The sequence below is a fragment of the Erpetoichthys calabaricus genome, chromosome 12, assembly GCF_900747795.2.
Source record: "Erpetoichthys calabaricus chromosome 12, fErpCal1.3, whole genome shotgun sequence".
Taxonomy (NCBI): domain Eukaryota; kingdom Metazoa; phylum Chordata; class Cladistia; order Polypteriformes; family Polypteridae; genus Erpetoichthys; species Erpetoichthys calabaricus.
In genome coordinates, this window is record NC_041405.2 from 30268418 (window position 1) to 30286392 (window position 17975).

At 39.9% G+C, this 17975-nt stretch overlaps 1 protein-coding gene across 4 annotated transcripts in view; it reads left to right on the plus strand.

The window, feature by feature from the left end:
* LOC114662029 (zinc finger protein 397-like) overlaps positions 1-17975 on the plus strand; it is a 37084-nt gene that overhangs the window by 12313 nt on the left and 6796 nt on the right. For 2 of the 4 annotated variants that reach the window (XM_028815313.2, XM_028815314.2), the window contains exon 3: positions 883-1191. The exons of the other annotated variants lie outside the window; for them this stretch is intronic. In XM_028815313.2, the coding sequence (XP_028671146.1) occupies positions 883-1191 (309 nt within the window). The remainder of the gene's footprint in view (positions 1-882; positions 1192-17975) is intronic. 4 annotated transcript variants of the gene reach the window in all.

Below are 17975 nucleotides of genomic sequence, written 5' to 3' on the forward strand. Positions count from 1 at the left end.
GGAGATAGAATGTAAAACATGATATCCCACCGTTCTCACCATCCTGTATATAAGTGGAGGCCATACTTGCTGTATGACATTCTGCTAGGTCACCTTCTTAGGACTGCACCACAGGTCACTACACATGAAGAGAAAGGCGGCATAGTGTATTACCGGCACCCAGCTGCCTGCTGTACAAGTCATACAGGGCCATAAAAAGTATTCATCCCTTTGGGAGTTTTTGTATTTTATTTTTATGCAGCATTTTTTTTTAAATGACCAACAGAAAAATGCTGTTTTATGTAAAAGTGAAAACCGATCATTGCAATGTCGTCAAAATTAATAATATATATATAAATAAAGAACAATTTATCAAATATGTATTCATCCACATTATTATGATGTAATTAAATTATCAGTCATGTCGCCAATTGGGTTTAGAAATCATATAATTAGTTAAATGAACATAACCTTTCTGTAATCAAGGGGTTTCGATTGATTGCAGTATAATGCCATCTTATCTGGAAGGACCAACTTGTAGCGAGTCAGAATGGTGGCAAAAAACTACATAATGAAGACAGAAGTACAAGTCGGGACAGAGACAAGAAAATATCCAAGTCACTGAATGTCGTTTAGAATTCAGTTAATTAATCAATAAGAAATGGACAGGGTATGGCAAAGCCTTAAATCTGCTTAGAGCAAGCCATCCAGGAAGACGATTACAGGAGCAGAGGGTCCCAAAACATTTTTAAGGGATAGGTGTTGTGAGACTCGAAACGCGCTTCTACATTGTTTTTTTTTATGGATATTAGAAGTGCCTACAAAACACCAGCGCAATGCTGAAATTGTGTTACTTATTTGTATGGAGGGTTTATTTTGCCTTTTTCTTTTTATGTGGTCAAGGTTCATCACAGGTTAAAGACGAAATATGTGAAGAGGGATCTGTCAACACTAAAAGGCAAAGCAATTCCCTTCAATCTGGTTACGACACAGAGGAAGATTTCCTTAAACTACAGTCTGCCAACCCTGAAATGAGGGAGCTGGCCAGGCCGACATCCATCCGTAGAAGACGCTGCACCCCTCAGCTATTGTCCATAGGTGAGGAGCATGGCAGAGCTGAAACCTTGTTGTGGAAGAAGAGGACAGAGAAACCCACTTCTAGAAAAACACAATGGGAAGACCGGGCATCAAATAGCACACATACTGGCTCAAGTAGGTTACAGCGTGTTACGGTTAACATCAAGGGGGCTTTTGGAGGTTTCTTGTAATAAATGACTGCCTATGAATAATAGGCTCCAAGCTGTTGGGGAAAAAAACAATTTATGGCGATATTGCCATCAAAATAAGAAATTCAGCACATAACATCCTCAAACTTGCCGAATCATGGGCAGCATCTGGGTAACACTGGGTACAAGGCAGGAATCATCAATGAATGGGGCACCAGTCCATCTGAGGGCCAACTGACTCATGCACACACACAAGGTCAACTTATAGATGCCAGTCAGCCTCACCAGTGTGGTTTTGTGTGAGAAAAACCAACACATACATGGGGGAGAACATGTAAGCTTCACATGGATAATGGTATGAGATTTGAATTCAGGATGTGTTATCCATGAGACACCAACACTAACCATTATGCTACCATGGTGCCCAAGTAAGAAATTCAGATATAGATTTTTTAATGTAAACATATATAAATTATTTTTTTATTATCTGATATAACCACACTTCACAAATGGTTTTCCAGTATTAGTTGTCATTTTTCAGGCTCTATTCTTCCTGCCCCCTTTTAAAGGAATACTGTCAAAAATGGTTAACCCGTTACTTGCCCAGCTTTGTTTGTAGTGGTGACTGTGAAACATTGTTAGTCTCATGTGTTGATGAAGAAAGGGATAACAAAACTCCTGATACAATGAGGATAAATATGGAACAATGCTGAATAACATCAAACAGTATCACAATGTACATGAAAAATCTTTAACATTAATCTTTTCATGTTGCATAATCCAAATGTTATTAGTCCAACTCATAACATCCCAAATGTGTATTTTGCTAAAATATTGCTAAACTAGAAAACACATTGACCTCTGGTTCCTCCCAAAATCAAAGCTGCAGGTACCAGTAGGTTGTCATATCACATGTACTTGAAGTACAGCAGGTGCCAGATCTGTCATTCTCATTCTTCTTACCATGTAATCAGCTTCTGTAATTTGCTTCATGCTCATCTGTCATATCACCTTCTCGATCACTTTGCCTATGCAGTTTGCTTAAGAAAGACCTGAACCCCAATAACTTAATTGAGGCTGGAGCTGTCATTCTTCTTCATCTTCCTGTCATGTAATTGGCTTCAGCAATTTGCCTCACACTCAGCAGATCCAACCACAGTAGTTTGCGAGTACCAGCAGGTTGTGCACAGAGGAAGGAAGGGTTGTTATTCTTCTTCTTGTCACATAATCAGCTTCACACATTGCTTCACTGTCAGCAGATGTCTCTGTGGTTCTTTTCCTGTCAGCCACAGTGTGCAGTCCACACATGCAGTTCATGTGTTGTGTTAACGCGAATCACAGTATAAGCTCTCGATTAAGATCAAGATTCAAGGCCCAGTGTTTTGGAGGTTTTTGCATGACAGACAGACAACCCTTAGCCTTTTGTATATATAGATGAACAACTTCCGAAAAGTCCTCTCATGAGTGACTGGGGAGCACATCCAAATGGGATTGAGCTTTTTAACTGAAGACTCGTCTGTGCACTCATTAATTAGTCGTTGAGCCACAACACCATATTAAGTGGTTTTTCAATGGTAGTTTGTGAAACTGCTCCAGTGACTGGACTTTCTGCTATTAAAGTACCTGAGATACAGTTCCTTGAAATAGTATTTGCCCCTGTCTTCATTTCCTCATTTTTGCTTATTCATAACACTTAATTGTTTCTGATCACCAAACAAATTTAGTATTATACAAAAGATAACCTGAGAAAACACAATTCGCATCATTTGATCTATCGAACAAAAGATGTTCACCACACACACCCTAGCTTGATTGCGGCCAGCCCTATTAAATCTAAACATGACTTCAATAGAATATTTCCAGCAGTGTGAAGTTGCCTAAAACAGGGGTCGCCAACTCCGGTCCTGGAGGACCACCGTGGCTGCAGGTTTTCATTGTAACTCTTTTTTTAGTGAGTGCCCTGTTTGTGCTGCTAATTAACTTTTTGTGAATTTTAATGAATTGCTTTTAAGATTTGTTCCCCTGAATTTCTTCATCGTTCCTCTGAATTGTTTCATTTCTTTTCTTAAATGGCACCCAAACAGAAATGTGAGGGAGCCAACAGAAGACTAACTAAGTCAAGGCCTCAAACTCCAACCAATTTCACTCCAACCAGCTGCTTAATGAGGTGCCAGTTCTTGTCGTTAATTAAACCCGTTCTTTAATTCCGTGGCTTGTTGCTGCTCTTGTGGTGCATTAGCACACATTTCTGAAATTGTTGATTTTCTCTTTCTAAGAGCGCTGCTAAAATGTTTTGGCGACCTGAGCAGACCAACATTCCTGAGACCTTCATCGTTCTTTATTTTAAGATATTGTATGATGGACACCAGTTGTTTTGGCTCATTTTGTATCTCATTATTGTTTGGCTGCAAATTAAAGAAAAAGAAACAATTAAGGGGTCTAAGTCTTCAAGAGCAAGTCAATTAAAATTAGTTCAAAAGAAGTTAATTAGCAGCATAAACAGGTCACTCATTAAGAAAAGGGTTAGAATGAAAACCTGCAGCCATGTTGGTCCTCCAGGACCGGAGTTGGCGACACCTGGCCTAAAAGGTTTGGACAAGCAGCATACCATGCTTCAATCAAAAGAAACCTCAGAAGTCTAGTGAAAGAAAGTTACTGAAATATATCAGCTAGGTTACAAGACAATCTCTAAACCCTTGGGACTCCAGCAACCCACAGTGTGAGCCATCATCTCCAAATGGAGAAAACTTGGAACAGTAGTAAATCTGCCCAGGTGTGGCTGGTCCTCCAAGAGCACATACAAAACTCCTCAGGGAGGTCACAGAAGAACCAATATCAACATCTGTCTAGCTGTAGACCTCTCAATGTCAACATTCAGGATTCCATCATTAGAAAGACACCGGTCAAAAATGGCATCCATGGGAGAGTTGCAAGGCAAAAATCACTGCTAAACAAGAACAACACAAAGGCCATTCTAGCATTTTCCAAAAACACTTTGATCACCAGTAGAAGCTTGTGGATAATTTTCTGTGGACTGATGAATCAAAGTGGAACATTGTGGAAGACATGGGTTCTGTTACATTTGGCATAAAGCTAACATACATATCCACAATAAGAACATCGTGCCTACAGTTAAACATGGTGGTGGTTGTGTGATGATGTGGAGATGCTTTGCTGCTTCAGGGCTGCTTTTGGATGCCTTTTGTTGTGTCAGAAACACGCTGCTCAAAGAAGGCACTTGGAGACTTCAGGATGTGCGGCCAGAATTATACTCTTTTATTACAAAAAATACAGAACCATTTCAATTCAGTGAAATGAGCCCCAAGCATTTGGTGAGCCTCAAATTTATTACAATTCTTATCACAAATATCTCCTCTTCACATCGTTTCTCATGATAATGCTGCATTTGGGGGAATATAGTTGTTTTTAAATTGAATTTATTCTATACATTGTTTCACAAACACTGTTTTGCCAAGCAGTGGGGTTTTGTGCCTACAAAAGTAATAATGGGAGTAATTCATCCCATACTTGGGGTTGGACTTAGAGTGCTTGCACAGATTTTAAAAAGTATGGAGTAACAGAAAAGTTTAAAACCTTACAGAATTTAGCTGTATTGGTGTGCCTGTCTATTTTAATGTAAACTAGGGGGCTTTGTCCCCTGCTCGCTTTGCTTGCCAACCCCCGGGCCTGCACTAGCCACTAGCCTCTTTGCGGTTCTGCCACTCGTATAATGGGATGCGGATGTACAATTTAAACAGATTTTTATTTTCATGGGAATTGATACATATGCATAATAGACCTAACTCTTTTATATTACAGCGAGTAATTAAGCATATTAAAAATAGTGAAACAATCATTTGAAAGTAAATTATGTTTCATGTTGCGTTAGAGTTATTCGTTGAGTAATACGATTTCATTCTGTTTGGCTTTGAAATTAACACGCAAATACTTTTTAAACTTACACTTTTACTGTAAAACTTCAGTAAAAACAATTTTTTGAATTCACTTTTCATCAATATCGCATTGAATTTTGATTCTGTGTTTGGATTTTCATTGTGACAACGTTACGTATAACTGCCTGTGATTGCATTTTGTTTCTTTTATTTAATAGAGAGAAACGGCTTTTTCCGAATGTTTGGCTCTGAGCTTTGTGAATTGTCTTTGCAAAAGCTATTTTAACGGGAAACTGTTAACGTTTTAATACGAATGGCATATCAAGATCTCCTTTGTTGTGTAATGTTATCCCCTGAAGATTTACTATATTACCTTTCTTGGATACATCCTTCTTTCTACAGTAATTTGTGTGGTGGACGACTGGATGGTGTTAATGGTTGTAGATATTCTATGGGATATTGTAAGTTGATGTTTTCATGTTCTTCACGATCACCACTGTTTCAGCATAGTTTATCGATACGCATTTAACCAATTTGCTGTGTAACTGATCGACAATTTTTGCATTACTTCGTTTGACTTCATCGTTTTTCGGTGCTAGGATTGCCCGTGTACTCATTTTTTCTGTTGATAAACCTTCGTGATGAAATTCTTCAATATGATTTGGACATAATACGTCTTCTTTAATTGGGAACTTAAAGTGAGGAAAACGTTAAAATTTATAAGAGCTGAGAGAGCAGGAACTGTGTCTGTCAAAAGCATTCACACGAATGAGAGGTGAGAGGACCATGTATGTGGTCGAATATGGTTGAGAGGAGGGCATGCCTTGAAAAAATCTCATGGCCAAAGTCTAGCGGGACTTGAAAAAACCTCTTCAAAAAAGTGTCATCTCGTCACAGGATCCATATTACTAACCGAGAATGGTAAACCGAATGGCATGGACGCAGGCACACGGCGAAAACCGGATGGCATGGACGCAGGTACACGGCGATGAGACCATGAGACATACTGCGCAGGCGCGTGCAGCGCGCGTCTCATAAACCGCAAGCGAAGTTGTATCCACCACAAACGAAGGAGTCACGGCCCAAACACGAAAGAGCTCAACTGACGTGAATGAGAAATGAAGCAACAATGCGCCCATAGCTAACGACTAGCGACACAGCCACGCAAAAAAGAGGATTCTGCGCTGCAGCCCAGATTCAAATGGAAGAGGCTACGGAGGCCAAAAGGCAAAGGCGCCTACACAGCATAGTGAAACCCGACATAGTACGGAAGGCACAGGCGTCACCGCCATATTGTGAGTGGCACTACTGCGGAGTGAAGGTGCAAGCGTCACTGCCATATTGTGAGTGGCACTACTGCGGAGTGAAGTTAGGAATAATGTGCTGCTTGGGATTGTACAAACCACTGAACGCTTTACACCAAATTCAAACACAATACAGCTCAGTGATACAGCATGGACAAATACAATGAACATAGGCTCCTACAACGCGCATCTGAAACTGCGGAAGTAAAGCAGGCACGGGGGGTTGGCGAGCGAAGTGAGCAACAACAACAACAACATTTATTTATATAGCACATTTTCATACAAAAAGCAGCTCAAAGTGCTTTACATAATGAAGAAAAATAAAAGACAAAATACAAAATTAAAATAAGACAACATTAGTTAACATAGAAAAGGAGTAAGGTCCGATGGCCAGGGTGGACAGAAAAAAAAAAAAAACTCCAGATGGCTGGAGAAAAAAATAAAATCTGTAGGGATTCCAGGCCACGAGACCGCCCAAGTCCCCCCTGGGCATTCTACCTAACATAAATGAAATGGTCCTCTTTGTAATTAGGGTTCTCATGGAGTCACTTGATGCTGATGGTCATACAGACTTCTGGCTTTTAATTCATCCATCATTGTTGGAACATCATGGTGCTTTGGGTAGATGGTGGTGGCGCAAGCCACCACCAAAAGGACACCGGAAAAGGAAACAGAAGAGAGAGAAGGGATTTGTACAGATTTTGAATGAATAGTTATTATAATGAATTGGATATACAGAGTATCAGAATTAAATTACAGTGAAGTTATGAGAAGGCCATGTTAAAGTAATGTGTTTTCAGCAGTTTTTTTAAAGTGCTCCACTGTATTAGCCTGGCAGGCTATTCCAGATTTTAGGTGCATAACAGCAGAAGGCCGCCTCACCACTTCTAGCCCCCTAGTTTTTTTTATATAATAGAGAGATGTGCTAAAAAGAACTGCAGACTTTGTCTCAACTGCTATTAAAGGAGGAAATATATAAATATCAGTCTTACCGATCACCCAAAATTTGACAATACAAGAGTACTCAAGCTAAGAGATGTTATGGCAATCTACTTGATTGCTTGTATCGGGTAGGCAGTCACTGACCCACCTTCTGCATTTTGCTGAGGTCCTCCATGTCTTTTCATAAGCCTATACAGTACCAACCAAACACAATATGAATAGCACTCTCCCATCTGCTTAATCTAGTTTGGGGTCATGGAAGACAAGGCACAAGACCTCTAGTTATGTTAGTTGATTTTCACATGTTAGTTGATTTTCGCATGTCCATAAGTGAATGCATGTTTCTGATGGTGGGGATCGACTCCACTCTACCAGGTCCTTACAGGAGCCTCTTGAACCTGCCACCGCCGATAACGTATCCGAGGGATGAGTCAGGCAAATGAGGACACACATGCAGCAGCAAGGGGTAGGTGTATAAAGTGACATTGCTTTTATTAAAAACAAACAAAAAAGGTGTGTCCTATTGAAACAATGCTGTGCTTCATCCATTATAAATAAATAATTAATCCTTTAAAAAGAAACCAGTATTCAGTGGAGGTTAAAACAGTCAATAAATAATCCCTTTAGAAAATGAGGTTAAAATCTCACAGGCAGGAAAACTGTCTTTTTAAAAATAGGTCCCTGGTGCAGCCCTTTGTAAACAACGTCTCCTCTGCTTACCTCTTCAGCAAGGCCTCGCCAAAGAGGAGATGCCCATCTAACATCTAACAGCTGGAGTAGCCTTCTCCAGTCCCTGAGTATCGGCCGTGCACTCCTGAAGGGACTCTCCTTCCGGCTGCCTGCCTGTCTGTCTTGCTCACTCGTGCACCAGTTCTCTCCACCTCCTGCCTTCTCTCACCTTCCTTTACCCATCCATCCATTATCCAACCCATTATATCCTAACTACAGGGTCACGGGGGTCTGCTGGATATAAATCCCAGCCAACACAGGGCACAAGGCAGGAAACAAACCCCAAGCAGGGTGCCAGCCCACCGCAGCCTTCCTTTACCCTCTCTTCATTTTTCCTTTCCACTTCCTTTCATTTTTTTCCCCATTTTCTGTTCCATGCAGGCTCCTTTTATTCTACTGCCTAATTAAGCCCGAGTGTGAAGAGCTGCATTCTCCATGGCATCATTGAGGCACCTGACTGATCCAGCTGCCTGCACATGTATATGCGGCGCAGTCAGCCAGTACCTCGATTAACGGCAGAGCGAATCACACTCACACACACCCATGCACAATTGCTACCTGTACTTTTCTGGGAAGCGATCATTTATTTAAAAGTGGACCTCTAATTTCCTAGCTGCGGGCCCCCTATACTACAATGTAACAAAGCAGCTTAATTAAGAGACCCATGGAATTCGTTATGGTGATTACTTTTTAAAAACAAATGACATATTGTTACATGTCGTTAAAACAAGTGTGATGAGAACAAGCCATTAAGCCCAACAAACTCTCCAATCCTATTCACTTAGATAGTGTAAAATAAAATCAAGTCAAGTCAGTGTCCTTAACATCAAACTTTCCACCTGGCAGTTTACTTCATGTGTCTACAGTTCTCTGTGTAAAGAAAACATTTCAAATAAACATATAATATATATATATATATATAATATAAATAAATAAACATTTATAGTGCAATTACCAAGACTGGTTTTACATTGTGATGAATGCAAGTAACAAAGCCGGTTGGGAGACTCACTGGATCCACTGCAGTTTTTAATTTCTAAAGGCAAATGACAGGAAAGTAAACCTTCAACTTTTAGCCACAGTGCTGTCTTTCTTCAAATTGGACACCATTGGCATTTCTTTTTCAGCAGTGAATTCCTTAATTAGGGCTTAACTGATAAATAATCACGCTGGCCCTTCCTCAATAGACCATTTGTCTTTTGAGGTGTGCAGCAGAGCACTTAGTCAATGCCAGCAGCTGCTACATAAGGAGTGACCACTGCTTGTTAGCTCCTGGAAAAGACTTCAACTTGGATATAAATCAATAGAGTGTCCTGTGGTGATATTATTCATTTATTTATTTTTGTGCAGAAAATTAAACAGATGAGTTATTATTAGAACTCAACATTTCCCCATGTTAATGTACTTAAGAGTAAAGTCTTGAACATATTACAAATGTGTTACAGTTATGGCCAGTGTTATTGGCACCCTTGCATCTTAGATCTATCATGTCCAACTACCCCTCAAAAAGTATGCAATTAAACAGCTTTGGTCTCTATGCACTCTTTTCTTTACTACAGATTAGCGCAGGATCACACAATAATTAAAAAGTCAAAAATTTTGAAAATGGTATTAAAACTCAACAGTTTTGTGACTCGATTATTGGCATCCTTTTGAAAGTTAAATCAGCCTGATTAGAAGAACTTGATTCTCATTGCAGTGAATTTAGACTCACCTGTAACTGATTACTGCTGTCCACATGACATGAATTAAACAAGGCTTTAGAGCTTAAAAAGTTCCTTTTTGTTCTCTCTCCTTATTGACAATGAGGACATCAAGAGAACTGGTTCAGACTATCAAAATAGCTGTTATGGCCAAACATAGAAAGGTCAAAGGGTATAGTGCCATGTTTAGAGACTTAAGCCTTCCTACTTCCACACTTCTCCATGTTATCAAGAAGTCTTCAGCTCATAAATAATTGAAAACCTCCTAGGATTTTGCGGGAGCTGGAGAACTAATTAGAAATTTGATGCAAATTGATAACAAAACCCCATGTAAAACATCTAAAGAGCTTTAACACTGGCCCTGAGCAATCTGCAGTTAACCTGTGCCAAATAGCTAGCCTCACACAAAGCTGAAAAGGGCATTATGAGTGAAGGCCAAAGATGACCCCTCTGTTAAAAGACAAACAATAATATATACTGTTATTCTCCAAAAAAAAAGGGGGGCGGTTTTGCTATGATTTTAAGAAGTGTTTTTTGAATGTTAATTGATGAAAAGCACCCACGCTTTTATTTTACGAGTGATGTATAAGAAACATTTACTTTTTAGTACACTTTTTAACTTAATATAAGCATGGTTTTTATTTAGTATTTTTTTTATATATATATTATTTTCAACTTTTTAGTCTTGGGTTTGTTTTAGAATAATTTTGTAATCAATATTTTAACACTTCCTTTAATATTTCTTTCCGTTACTAGTGCCATCTATCGGTGAAATCTTGAACTATCCTTCATATGAAAATTTCATTTCTTAATTAACCTGGATTAATTGATCAATTAGTGACACTGATTATTAATTCATGTATTGCCATCAGAAGTGAGTAAGAGTGCAAAATTTCAAGTGATTTGGACAATAGGAAGTGGGTTAAATATTGATTACAAGATTTGTACCAGACAACAAACAAGTGAAGTTAAAATAAGCGTGGTAATAATAATAATAATAAAAAGGCACAACTGAACTTTGCTCATATGTTTTCTGATGAAACAAAATCACAGCTTTTCAGCAACCCATAACAGTGATTTGTTTGTTGGCAATGAAATGAAATGAGTTGTCTAAAGAAAAGAAGAGCCTACTTCCAGTTAAAGTGTATGTGGGTCTTGAGTGTATTAAGGTAATCATGGAATTTAGAAGATCACCAAGGAATTTAAATCAGTGCCTGTATTTATCAAGCATCTCAGAATTACTCCTAGGTATTGCACTAAATGTTTAACTACAGTTAGAATTTACCATACCTCCGAGTAAGACATGAGAAATAGTTACAAACGAGCACACTATTGTCCTTTACTCTTATTCAGCGTGTTTGTCTGTGGGACTTTCCATCTGTACTCACTGCTAACAAAGAATAGAAGGCCACCTTTCAGAACAAATGGTGTGTTGATTTTAGGGCACTTTCTGTGGCAAATTGGTGCTCAGGGTGAGGTTTTGTAATTTTCTGATACTAATACAAAGGCTTCACTGCAAAGATAATAATAATATTAAAAGTAGTAGGAGAAGAAAAAGAAGAGGAGGAAAATATAATGAGGTACAATACTGTAATAAGCTGCACTTACAGTAATTGTTGCCACTTCTCAAAAACATCAAGGATAATACTGTAACAAACACCAAGCTGGAAAGTCCCACAGACACACACACACCGAATGAGAGTAAAGGATGATAGCGGGCATATTTATTTAACAATGAATCCACAGCCGTACTTTCAAGAAAAAGACCCTTCCTTCTGTTGTGGCCATGGGAAAGGCCTTGTAAAGTCACATTTGCACAGAAATTAGCCATATCCCTGTGTGTCGTGTCCCTCTCATGATCCTCTCTCCTGCTGCAGAGCTTTATTTATCCAGTGCCCCGGGAGTCTCTACCTGCATTCTTGAACCTTTCTCGGCCTGGACCATTTTCTTACTTTGAAATGCTTGATAAATACAGACACAGATCATGCTATTCCAGGGTCAGAGAACACGGTGTGGGTTAAAGCTCAGGAGCCCTGCAACAGGACAGTGGCACAAAAAGTTAATTAACTATACGGACTTGTGATAAGAACTGATCTTTGGAAAAGAGCTGAAATCTACTGTTGAAAAAGAGAATCAGGCAAACATTCAAGAGTGGCAACAGATGGAGAGAGGACCACCAGAAAGGTTCAAATAACTTCTAGATGGCAGTAGGAAATGCTTGTAGACTGTCATAATTGCCGAGCATTGTGCAACCAAGTATTAAGGAAGGGGGCCTTCCAGGTCTGTGAAAAAAATCGAACAGGCATCTTCTTTGTTATCCAACCTTGTTTATCCTAACTAAACATTTTGATGATCAAAAGTTGTCACATTTCCAATGATTTGTCAAGATATTATACTAGAGGGTGTCAATAGTGTTGACCACAACTGCATGTTAAATTCCTGAGAAGGGAAATACCAGCCTGCTGATATTTGTGCTGCATTAAGCTGTGAACTTAACCAGTTAAAACCACACTGGTATTATCATGGCTGTGTGGCGTGCATTTCAATGGAGCAGGCAGCACAGATGAACTGAGTTAGAAGAAGCAGCTTGTGGAGATCTGATCAGGTAGGTATCTCTACATAGAAATGGACAGGATCACATTCATCCTGCAACATTCATACTGTTTCTTTTTTCTTGCCTAATCATTTTATTTCCTTTTTTAGGGCTTGCGTTTAACATGGAAAATGAGATTTGCAAAACAGTACAATCCCAAATGGGGAAAGTGAAGCTTATTGTTAGAGACTATGTCATGAGGAAAAACAAACAAAGGGCTGACCTCTTCTACTGGGACTGCGATAAGCGGACACACAAAAAAAGGAGCCGGGAGGAAGACAGCTTTTGTAACGGTCGAGCAACAACTGTTTTAGTTAATGGCCAACATCACCTTCGCAAGTTTAGTGAACACAACCACCTGCCAGACAGCAGCCAGCAAGTGCTCATCAAAACACTTCTGCAAATTAAGGACAATGGCAAGTCATTACGGCGTAAATCTGATTTACAACGACACAGAATGCAGTCAGCAGATACTTGAGGGGGAAATTAGAGGCAGGAGGGTAGGAGAGAGAGGGGAGCCACATCCAGCGTCTTTCAATGAAGTCAGCATTTCCAGTGCAGTGGTGCTAACCATGTGTGACAAGAATCCATCCATCCATTATCCAACCCGCTATATCCTAAATTCAGGGTCACGGGATCTGCTGGAGCCAATCCCAGCCAACACAGGGCGCAAGGCAGGAAACAAACCCTGGGCAGGACGCCAGCCCACCACAGGGCGCGCACACACACATACACACGCACTAGGGACAATTTAGAATCGCCAGTGCACCTAACCTGCATGTCTTTGGACTGAGGGAGGAAACCGGAGTACCCGAAGGAAACCCACGCAGACATGGGGAGAACATGCAAACTCCACTCAGGGAGGACCCGGGAAGCACACCCGGGTCTCCCAACTGCGAGGCAACAGCACTACCCACTGTGCCACCATGCCACCCCTCTGTGACAAGAATAAATCTTCAAAAAGTGAATGCTAGGTGTGAGAAGTTACATTCTTTCCTCTGCAAATATACAGTGAAGTTGTGATGTTAAAGAGAGACTACAATTTTCACCCTAACTTCAAATTAAGAAACTGTGCTTCCTTTTTGCATCCCGTGTCTTCAATAAGGACTAGCAGAACTTCCATTTGCAGTACCCAGTCAGTGTTGGGTGGACTCCAACCTAACCCAGCAGTTACAGACACAAAGCTGAGTGGGACCTCCGTTGATGACAAAGCTCTGAGACGCCATGACACATCTTTGGAGTTTTCCAATGAAAAGCATTGCTCTCATATACAGTGGGGCAAAAAAGTATTTAGTCAGCCACCAATTGTGCAAGTTCTCCCACTTAAAAAGATGAGAGAGGCCTGTAATTTTCATCATAGGTATACCTCAACTATGAGAGACAAAATGAGAAAAAAAAAATCCAGAAAATCACATTGTCTGATTTTTGAAGAATTTATTTGCAAATTATGGTGGAAAAAAAGTATTTGGTCAATAACAAAAGTTCATCTCAACACTTTGTTATATACCCTTTGTTGGCAATGACAGAGGTCAAACGTTTTCTGTAAGTCTTCACAAGGTTTTCACACACTGTTGCTGGCATTTTGGCCCATTCCTCCATGCAGATCTCCTCTAGAGCAGTGATGTTTTGGGGCTGTCGCTGGGCAACACGGACTTTCAACTCCCTCCAAAGATTTTCTATGGGGTTGAGATCTGCAGACTGGCTAGGCCACTCCAGGACCTTGAAATGCTTCTTACGAAGCCACTCCTTCGTTACCTGGGCAGTGTGTTTGGGATCATTGTCATGCTGAAAGACCCAGCCATGTTTCATCTTCAATGCCCTTGCTGATGGAAGGAGGTTTTCACTCAGAATAACAATACATGGCCCCATTCATTCTTTCCTTTACACGGATCAGTCGTCCTGGTCCCTCTGCAGAAAAACAGCCCCAAAGTATGATGTTTCCACCCTCATGCTTTACAGTAGGTATGGTGTTCTTTGGATTCAACTCAGCATTCTTTCTCCTCCAAACATGACGAGTAGAGTTTTTTCATCTGACCATATGACATTGTCCCAGTCCTCTTCTGGATCATCCAAATGCTCTCTAGCAAACTTCAGATGGGCCTGCACATGTACTGGCTTAAGCAGGGGGACACGTCTGGCACTGCAGGATTTGAGTCCCTGGCGGCGTAGTGTGTTACTGATGGTAGCCTTTGTTACTTTGGTCCCAGCTCTCTGCAGGTCATTCACTAGGTCCCCCCGTGTTGTTCTGGAATTTTTGCTCACCGTTCTTGTGATCATTTTGACCCCACGGGGTGAGATCTTGCATGGAGCCCCAGATCGAGAGCGATTATCAGTGGTCTTGTATGTCTTCCATTTTCTAATAATTGTTCCCACAGTTGATTTCTTCACACCAAGCTGCTTACCTATTGCAGATTCAGTCTTCTCAGCCTGGTGCAGGTCTACATTTTTGTTTCTGGTGTCCTTTGACAGCTCTTTGGTCTTGGCCATAGTGGAGTTTGGAGTGTGACTGTTTGAGGTTGTGGACAGGTGTCTTTTATATTGATAACGAGTTCAAACAGGTGCCATTAATACAGGTAACGAGTGGAGGACAGAGGACCCTCTTACAGAAGAAGTTACAGGTCTGTGAGAGCCAGAAATCTTGCTTGTTTGTAGGTGACCAAATACTTATTTTCCACCATAATTTGCAAATAAATTCTTTAAAAATCAGACAATGTGATTTTCTGGATTTTTTTTTCTCATTTTGTCTCTCATAGTTGAGGTATACCTATGATGAAAATTACAGGCCTCTCATCTTTTTAAGTGGGAGAACTTGCACAATTGGTGGCTGACTAAATACTTTTTTGCCCCACTGTATGACTAAACCAGCGACAAGAAGTTTTCCAACAATGTGTGGGCTGCTCCTCTGATTAGCACATCTTCTTTGTGTGGTACACATTTGTCTGTTGCACTCTGAATAAATATGGTGCTAAACCACACATTTAAAAAGTCTTCAAGTCATTTGTTACAAGTTGAAGGCAGTTTATGGGTGTTTTATTAATTATGTTACAATGTTTTAGGTGCTATTTTTGTGTATTAAGTTATCGTAACTTAAAAAGATCAGGGGTCATTTTTGTATTCAATATTAAACTTTTTTTTGCATTTACATATTTTGATTCTGGTGTTTCGAGCTTCCAAGAACTCACCCCTAAGTGTATGGAAGCTTCTGACCTTCACTGTTTATTGTGTGTATATTTATTAATATTATTAGACACTACAGCGTTACAGTATGTATGATGCATGCAACAATTGCCACACTCAGCAAGTGACTGCAGGTTATCTTCAGTATCTGGGCCTTTCATTTTTGTGTGTTCCTGCGACCGACTGATGCCCTGTAAGCCTAAATTGGATTACTTGGGTTTGAGAATGTTATGTTATTTACATTTTTAAAAAAGCATACGATTTTTGAGGGCATAAGGCATAACACAACATATTGTAAACATAAAAATATATAAGAGGTTTAATTTATTAAGAATTATGTGATCACCTGTGGAGCAGTCAGATCAATATCTCTGTTCAAATATGATATAAATCTGTATGAAGAAATTCTTATTTGAAGGCAAACACTGACATTTGATTGTAATAGAATGGTGACCTTATTTTACCTCACCCTAATTTTGATGTTGTGTTACTCCAGATGAGCATCTGTATTTTGCAGGTTAGTCTGTGTTGTCATTTATGAAATACACAGATTTTTCTCTACTTTTTGGTTAACAGGTGAACTAACAACAGATTTTAAATACACCTCCAGGGGCCTGAAAGTGTCATTCTGCTCCTGACCCTGAATTTCACACTTGAACCAGAGATCCCTGATTTGCTGTAGTATTCATCGTAGGCAACAAAAGCTGGTTTCTGTTCTCATCTTGTATATAAATGTCTACGCATGGAAGTGGGAGGTGGAGTCGGGCTAAGAGCTCCGCCTTCGAGGATACACAAGCAAAGCCAGCACATCGGCAAAATTAAACTTCCGAAGAGAGACACTCGCTTAGCTGCTAATATAGAAGTGAGGCGATCACATCAGCCAAGTGGTTTCCCTTTTACTTTTCATCCCACGCTAATGCACAAGCGATGCGAGTATGTCTGCAAAATGAATCCTCCTAGGAGAGAGATGCCCAGAGTAGTTCCTTTCAATTACCTGACATTTCTGCATTTCAATTGTTTTTCTGACGACTTCAATAGTTTCTAGGACCCCAGGTTTTTTACAGCACGGGCTTACACAGCTAAACGTAATGGGAAATAACTGCTATATTTCTGATTTTCCATTTATTATTGAAATAGATTTAAAATTGTAATTTTAAAGAGCAGTTTCAGGAAAGCATACTTGGCTACCTCAACCAATGTGTATGCAACATTTTGAGGTTGCAGGCTTTGCATATACATTGTAATGTTTTGGGACAAAGACCCGTATTTCCTTGATTTACAAACAAAGCCTTAATAAATAACACATCAAACAATTCAGACATGATTAAAGTGCACATTGCAGACTTTAAGGGGCTGTACATTCATTTCAGTCACAGCATGTAGAAATGACAACACTTTTTCTACTGTACGTGGTCCTTCATTTCAGGGCACCATAATGTTTGTGACAGTTGTCGTCCCAGGTATTTGTGATCACTCAGGTGGGTTTCATTGCTTCATAAGATAACTCAGCTTGATTCTACCCTTTGGAGTCTGTAGTTGCCATTGTTCAACATGAGGACAGGAGCTGTGCCCGTGAAAGTCAAAGAAGCCATTATGAGGCTGAGAAACAATAAGAGACGATGATAAAACCTTAGGAGTACCTAAATCAACTGTCTGGAATATTATTAAGAAGTAACATATAATGTATATACTGTAAAATACACATAGATGGCCACTGAAGTCACGTATTTTGTACCCCAAGGGCCATAAAATCCCACAGTGGGCTGGAGGAGGGGGCAGAGTGTAGGGGGGACTAAAGTAACAAGTGTGTTTAACTAATCAGGAGTGACTCTGGTTGACTTTCATGTTGCATTTCAGGCATGTGAAGTGTCACAGGTCTGCTTTTCTCTTTGACCAGGTCACTTCCTACACACAGAAAATCTTATTTTGCGAACAGACTTGTTTGTGTGAAAGCTGCATCACAGATGCAGTTCTAGCAAAAAAAAAGCAAAACTATTAATAATAAATGAAGCATACAAAGGCATGTTAAGTATAAATGTACATGAAGCAGCACTTAGACCTTTTAACCTACGTTTGAATATATTTAAATATTTACTTACTTTTAATAGGAGTATTCACACCCTAATCCACTTTGATAACAGGATAAGTGTTTGTGTGTCCATCCGGTTGCTGTGTCTCTGTCACTCCAAAAAATGGTGCATCACAAACATTTGTAGCAATAAAATACATTGCATTTGTCATTCCAATAGATGGTGCATCACAAACATTAACACTGCCTTTATGAATCCCATACCAAATGGCATAAAACAGACACATATGCATTATATGGTGCGCTGCAAACAATAACGCTGAGGTCTATGTTGATTACGTAAATTTCAACCCATCTTAGACAGCCCTAGACGTTTAGTGGTTTGCCACCCAGACCCCAA